This window comes from Odontomachus brunneus, unplaced genomic scaffold (assembly GCF_010583005.1).
Source record: "Odontomachus brunneus isolate Ranch 3 - 2012 unplaced genomic scaffold, Obru_v1 Obru_scaffold_002, whole genome shotgun sequence".
Taxonomy (NCBI): Eukaryota; Metazoa; Arthropoda; class Insecta; order Hymenoptera; family Formicidae; genus Odontomachus; species Odontomachus brunneus.
Window position 1 is genome coordinate 552,398 of NW_022639452.1, and position 7,765 is coordinate 560,162.

Below are 7,765 nucleotides of genomic sequence, written 5' to 3' on the forward strand. Positions count from 1 at the left end.
AAGAGAGAGAGAGAGAGAGAGAGAGAGAGAGAGAGAGAGAGAGAGAGAGAGAGAGATCAAATAACGAATAAATTACATTAACTTTTCAACAAACTTCATCACGTGTTGTTACGCACGCCGAAATATGTGATAAAACGTTCATCAGGTTGACCGAACTTCTAATGGACGAAAACAAGAGGAGAGTATCTCCCCTTTCATTCGTCTCGCAGCTCATAAATGTTCCCGGTGAGTGGCGTCTTTACTGTGCGCGGAACTTCACAGCGCCGTTGGACGCGCATAAAAGCCTTTTCCCGGGAGAAATAATTTTCCGGCCGTGCGCCGCGCTTACGGTTACTTTTATAACGAGCCATCAATTTGGCGCGCGGTTGCTTCCGCGTTACAATTTTCGAAAAACTTTTCTCGCGCCGTAAACGTGGACAGGAGAGATAGCATGCGAGCCGCGCTTACCAACGCGCGAAAATTTCAATCTCTCCGGCCGGGATACACGTATGTATACACTCCCAACGCGCTGATACACTTTATCCAGATCACTCGTAAACCATTGCCGCCTGGAGAATCCACGTAGAAATGCGCGTCTGCCTCGAAAGAACGCGTTTCTTTCTTTCTCTCTCTCTCTCTCTCGTCCATTTTTTAAACCGATATCAATCCGGAACTCGCTTTCTGACGGCACCTCCGATAAATCGTGGCCGCTGAGTCGAGCGCTCGTTACTAACGCGGAGGCGGTTCACGGTCGGTGAGACGCTCTTTTTCCCGTTCCTCCTCTTTCCTTTTTTCAGAGGTAGCAAGACACGCGTGGAATTGTGCACTGAGAAAAACAACCGTTCGCAGAGGCAAAGGTGGCATTCTTGCGCGCGTTCGAGTAAATATCAGTCTCGCCGAACAAATTACACGTTGAGAGGATGGCAAACTTTATCGATGTAAACCGCGGAACTAATGGCGTAATTACAACATCAACGAGACGCGTTTAATTCCAAATGTCGCGGTGCATGTACTCCACTCGCGTAATTTTCGCGAGTTGCGTAAATAATCCCGGAAGAAGCGGCGAGTCGCAAATCCAGCGAGAAATGCGCGGTGAGGACGAGCGAGCAAATCCCGAGTTATTTTTATCCCTCTTCCTAGGTTAGTACGAGATGTGGAGACTGAAAGAGGGCTAAAGTGCGGCGGCACGAAAGAAATAACCAGCGATCTAATGGAACTTCGAGCTCCAACACGGAATCGGCAGTCGCGGAAACGTAAGGAAAATTCAAGAGAAGGAAACGGGTTGTTTCTGGTGATCGGAGAGTGCTAGTCATCGAGACTTCGCGCTGTTACTGCTCAACAAAAAAGTATTCTGAGTCATTAACGACGCAAATATTTTCTCCAAGTGACGCAGAGCGAGATGTACACTCGCGTCGGGCGCGTCCCATTATTGAAGGATTTTCACTGTCATTTATATTGATCTTCAGCCGACCCTTCGGAATGCTCAAAGACACGTGATATGAGGGGCTCAAATTGCATTGTTATCCAAAAGTCGGTCGCTTCAAACAGACAGCTTGTTTGCCGCTCATTGCGTAGAATATTTTGGCGAATATATTGGAAACGGATGCGTTTCTATGTCTGCGATATCCGAGCGGTTACGCGCCGACAACGTTTACTTACCGCCTCATATCCAAGTACTTAGTATTCATGGTCCATATATGTATATATATGCGCACTCACACATATGATATACAGACTCGATATCGACGATGCATTCGTCTCGAACGCAGAAAAGCACGGGCTTTCATGCGAATTATTAATGCTCGAAAGTCGACGCGAAATGCCGAGTGATGCCGAAACGATTTGATCGATAGTGCCTTTACGTCGGTCGGGGGAGAAATTTTATTACGTTTGCGCTTTCCTCCGCGAGATAATGGCGCGTGCAAGCACGAAAGCGGATACGTGATGTTTTAAAAAAACGGCAAGATATCAGCCGCTGATTGGATATCGATTTAACGTGAAAAGCCCCGCAACGCGTGTTCGCGCGCTTTGCTTTCTCTCGTTAAATTTATCGTTGAATATGTTGCTAGGGTAATCAAAGTTTCAATTAGAATCCGAGCGATCCGCAACTATCGTCCCGCTTGATCGAAATTAGAGCCTGCAAATTCTCGATTTTTATCCGGTAAAGTGGAATCACTCCTGAACAAATGATTACTGAACTAATAAACATACACATTCGATTGTTCAAGTTTCAACAGGGGAAAAATAGTCAACTACACACAGAAAAATATCGTTCTAGTGTTGAGAAGAGCGATTGCTCAGTTTACTTTCCTTCCTTTAGTTATAGTTATCTTCAACAAAAGATACTTTTACGATAATAATATTGAAATGAACTTATAACAAATTTGAGAAAAGCTCATTATCGTGGACTCGAAAAGAAGGATTTATTCTCTTCTCAAGAATATCACAAAACTTTATCGAAGAAAAAAAGTCAGTTTGGCTTTATGCAGACTGAATTTTTCGTTTTAATTTAATAATTTTTGAGTAAAATGCTAAACTTATTAGGTCGTAAGAAATTTTGCATTGAATTTAACACGTTTTACATGTCCCAATTCTACTCTTTTTTGTATTAATTTAAGGCGAAAAATGTAAAACAAATAACACAAATATGTCGAAAATTAACACAGAAATGTGGTACTTGGATACTATTGTGTTATCTTAACACATAGAAATGGTGAATATGAACTCGATGTAGAATTGTCAAAGTAATACAATGGCAATATGTTAAATTAACACACGGATATGTTACAAATCTAATACAATAATTTCTCCTTCTCTCTCTTTACGCGGATCGATCTCAATTCAGATGCAGAATGTTTTATGCTATTGTGTAGGATTCAGAATGTATTTCGAATAGATGGTTTGTGGTGAACTTATGACAGATTTGCGGACGCGCGAACTTATGAAACACTCGACACAAAAGTAACATTTACTCGAACGCCGTCTGTATTTTTCTGCGTGTAGCTACAATAACTGCAAGTATCATTGGAGTTCTCCTAATTAATCGGTACGTTAGTTGTGTGCATTGTCATTGTGGCCGTTGTTCTCGCGACGACATTCATTCGGACTATGTGAAGATGGAAAGAGAATGAGACGGGATTACATGACGTTTGACGTGAATCAGATTAGAGAGCAATGTGAACAAAAGATTCCTGTTGTGAGCCTCCTGAACTCGTTCCCGGATTTCACAGGATCTCGTCGCGTACTCGAACCATACTGTACGTTAATCACGTGCGATAAAAAGTATTAAGTTGCCGGATTCGTCAATTAACGTGCAATTGTGAATACACGCAAGATATGTGAACAAATTTACCTGCTGATGAAATTAGCGCGATATGCCAACGCGCGATATGTCTGCGCGTAATTTTATCATCCGTTTGGCACGATAACTTTCGTCCAACATTTTCTTTTGATTCGAGTGACGCGATGCGAGATTGCTCGCGCATTCTCTCACTCCATCGTATCCCAAACGGATACGCGCGATCGTGTGGACACTTGATCGACAAGGGAAAATCAGTGCAGTTATTCGCCTCTGCGATTTCCCGTGGTCACACAATGCCCCGTTTCGCATCGGGGCCCGTTCGCGCCAACGTTTCGCCGCAGCGCCCATGTTTCATGCGATATGAATAATAATCTATGGGATGACTACATCGCGCTCGCATTGCACCTCACACAAGCGTGAACCAACGCCGAATTTGTAATGGAATTTACGTGACTCTCTTCGGCGACTCACATCGATCGTTTGATCGCATTCGAAAGATCGTAATTTCGCTTCCGCCAGTATCTGTAAGCGCTTTGTCCTCTCGACAAAGCGTACATATCGAGAATACATGAAAATGATATGATAAATAAACATCTTACTTGAAGCGAATTTAAGAAAGACTTCAGAAATAAAGACGTAAGATTATATAGAGATGATTTCGAACCGATTTTCAATGCTAGCACGCGTTCGAATGCTGACTCATTCATGAGCGCGAAATGTCCGAAACTTGGGAAGAAACGACTCGATGGTGTTAATCGCGAAATGGCCTTTCCAATTACAAATTCCGTGGCGAAAACGGCGAAAGAACCCGTGCAAGGCTGGCTCTCGCTCGTTAGGCGACGAGCGCGGCAAAAGTTACGCAAATATGTGTAGACAATCTGTGGGATAGGGTTCGTTGAGGACCGGGGAGGGATGTAGTTACAAGCGAGGGTGCTTCGCGGCTCTTCTTCGCAGTGGAGACCGATTCTGCGGGCCGAACGTTCTACTCGTAAAAAAGCGCCCGCAAATGTCTCAATTATCGCGTCATTTTCATGCAGGATCAAATTTTGAGGAACGGACGATTTGACGCGCTGCGAATGATATTACGAATGATGCTGTCGCGCGCATATACCAGCAGAACATTCGGCGCATGTCTTATTCAACGACCACTCGCTAGTCGGTAGAAGATCGAGGAAGCACGTGAATGTTGAGATCTTCGAGATAGGAAACTTTCCGATGTGTACTTCCGAATCGGATTCTCGCATCATTACGTATATCTCCGCGCTTTGTTTTCGTGCTTATCGTTATGTTCACGGAAATGTTTACGTCGTTCAAATATTTCACGCGTATGAATCATCATAACTCACAAGGTTGCCGCTCGGTGTAACAACACCGTAACAGGGTGCGACGCGCTCGTGTGTATTTCACGATATTGTTTGCATTTCGATGAATCGTTAAAATCAGCATCCATCTATTATTCGCGGAAATTTTTGCACAAATATCGAAAAAACGTACAAAATCACACACAATTCTTATGCAATCATCTTTCTCCCATCGAATTTTTCGGCACCTTGCGCGGTGCACATGGAATATTTTTCACGGATTTTTGCCGCGATATAATTATAAAAGATCTGTGGAACCCCGGCACGCTTCCGCACGTTATTGTGATATATACCGAGGGAGTACAAAGAAACTATGAGATCGGCCCGCCGATTGATACTTATTTCGCGAAGGTCCCTCTCGAATCCTAAGATTCACGAGCTTTCTTGAAATCGCCGGTCGGACTTTGCTTCACATTTTTCCGTAACTTTTGGTACGATGCGCCGCGGTGCAAGATGCAACGCCCGCATCGAGCGTACCGTCCTACTTTGAAATGCAATATGCACGACGATAGTACCTCTCCTGTCGAGGTCGAGTGGACACTCGTTTCTCGTTCGGCTTCATTATTCATCGCAAACAGTTATATACCGGCACGCACGCGTTTCGTAATGTCGAATTGATGTGAACAATTAGGTCGATTCAGAGTCTCAATTAGAAGCGACATTACATCAAGGCAATTCACGGAAAATGAAGGAAGCATTTGGAGAACAACGCAAAAATGCAAACATATCGATAAACGCGCATGTTATCTGGTAGAAACTCCAGCTTCAATTTGAATGATGAAGAAGAAAAACAAACAGATTCAAACTACGCGATTATAAGAATGATGCTGGGAATAACGAATCGTGAATTACGACTTTAATTTATGGCGAATACCGTAAATTAAAACGTGTACACACAACGGTACATGGAGTTTGATTTGAGTCGCGTTTGTATCTGAGGTAAAACGCGTAATAGCGTGCGTTTCAATGCCAAATGCAAATTGCGTCGCAAAGTGCGACGTCAGTTGTAAAAAAGCGCGTGGCGTTAAACGTGTATCCGCTCGATTCCGATGTTTTTCTCTCTTCCGGTAGCATGCTATACCGCTACGATATGTAGATATACATACATATATGTGTATATGTATATATGTATATCTAGATCAACGTGGATCCATAATAATAAAAATCAGAAACAAGACGCAGTGTTGATGGACTTACTTGTTGTAGAGCACTATGTCGGGCCGCCAAATGTGATCGGACGGCACGTGCAACATGTGAACCCCTCCGTATTCCTTCGGGTCCCAGCGCAGTTTGTAGTCGTACCATGACTTGAAACAGCCAATACAACAAATATAAACATATTATTGATATGCTTCTGCGTGTTATTGAGTCGATAAAGTAATTAATGCGTCGCGAAATTCACAGGCTGCGTATCGTAAATAATAAGCTGACCAGATCTCCCATTTTCTTCATAAATGTATAAAGTAGAGAGTAAAAAATTATTAAAAATTATATATATATATATATATATATATATATATATATAAACAAAGAGTACAAAAAACCGGAAGAAACAAGACGTCTGGTCACCTTATATAAATACGTTCTTTTCATTTCTCTCCTTCATAAATCTAACTGTACGAAATATTTCGCCACTGATTCAATATATGTTGACAACCCTTATAGAAATATCATACTAAGAATCATTGATAATTACTTATTATCCAGTATTTTTAATACTGAAAATAAGTAATTATCAATGATTCTTAGTATGATATTTCTATAAGGGAACTTGTGTTTGTCAACTAAAATAATTAATTTATCAATTTCACTCGCGAGGGTGCGAGAAAGGAAGCCATTTTCTATTTTTGTCGGAGGTTTACAAACTCAATCCGATGAGCGAATAAATAATAGGATAGTGAATTTAATTACCATAAGTGTATAATGCAGTTTCGATAATATAGCCAAAAACGCGGGAGAAGCCGATTGATCCTGCCTTTCAAACACTCATTAACATACGTATATGAGGGATGGTCAAATGATGCCTGTATTTTCGGCGTAACAGGCGTTATGGCAGGAGACCGAGAAAGATAGTAGATACCAATCCCTGCCGACGACATACTCTCTCTTCCTCTTTGGTTCCTCGTCGATCGTATCGCCGAAGAAAAACAAACTCCGCATCGTATTGTTACGTCGAAGGCTCACGTCTTTTAGCGTCACGACACACGTATACACGCGCGCAGAATATCTCACAATAGTTTAGACGCGAATGAGAGTGGATACGTTCGTGGATCCCGTCTGCGCTTTCCGACATTTTGAAACTCATTGGCGTTATACGGTACCAACTTGTAAAGTTCCTCGAGTAAAAGTTAGGCCGCGTGATGAATTCTGATTGGACTAGAGCCTACCTGCCATTACAGAGAAGGAACCAATAGGAAAGAGAGGAATCCTCAAGGATCGTTCTACGCAGTCGCGATTACGTCTCAAGACCGATTTATGATGGCTGTAACCGTTAACTTATGATGTAATCCATAAGAAACAGACCAATCGCAGTTAACTCTTCTTGTGATAATCGACTGCAACTGGTCAATTTCTTATCGATTACAGCATAAGTTAACGGTTACGGCTTTAAAACGGGCCTTTAAAGTAGTACTGGTCTACGAATCAGTCATGTATCTATTCCCTTAAATACGTGAACGGTGAGAAGCTTTATTGAACTCGTCGATGAAACATTTCATTTCTCATAAAGTTATGTAAAGGAAACAAATACGCACGGTCTGTTCTTTATAGCCAAAATGGCTGCACTAACTTGCATTAAGCCAGCGGCACACGATGCTTGTTTTCGTGTTGGATTTCTTGCTGGATGGAAATACTCTGTCTTGATTGGTGTATCTCCATCCATCTTCAGAAATGCATCAATCAGAACAGAGTATTTTCATTGAGCAAGCAAACCAGCACGAAAACAAACATCAGGAGCCGGTGACATTAGTTTATGGAAAATGGTTAATATGAAACAATAAATAAATAAATAAATATACAAAATTTATGTATACCACAACGTTACATATTTGATTTAACATGGCAGCAAATATATATATACATATATATATATATATATATATATATATATATATATATATATATA

General features: G+C 41.7%; 1 protein-coding gene across 7 annotated transcripts in view; it reads right to left on the reverse strand.

The window, feature by feature from the left end:
- LOC116842505 (acetylcholine receptor subunit alpha-like) overlaps positions 1 to 7,765 on the reverse strand; it is a 209,643-nt gene that overhangs the window by 104,916 nt on the left and 96,962 nt on the right. For 4 of the 7 annotated variants that reach the window (XM_032811840.1, XM_032811820.1, XM_032811830.1 and 1 more), the window contains one exon: positions 5,839 to 5,948. In XM_032811840.1, the coding sequence (XP_032667731.1) occupies positions 5,839 to 5,948 (110 nt within the window). Of the gene's footprint in view, positions 1 to 5,838; positions 5,960 to 6,552; positions 6,905 to 7,765 lie in introns of those variants that run through there. The other 3 variants (XM_032811857.1, XM_032811848.1, XM_032811865.1) reach the window with 2 other exon arrangements.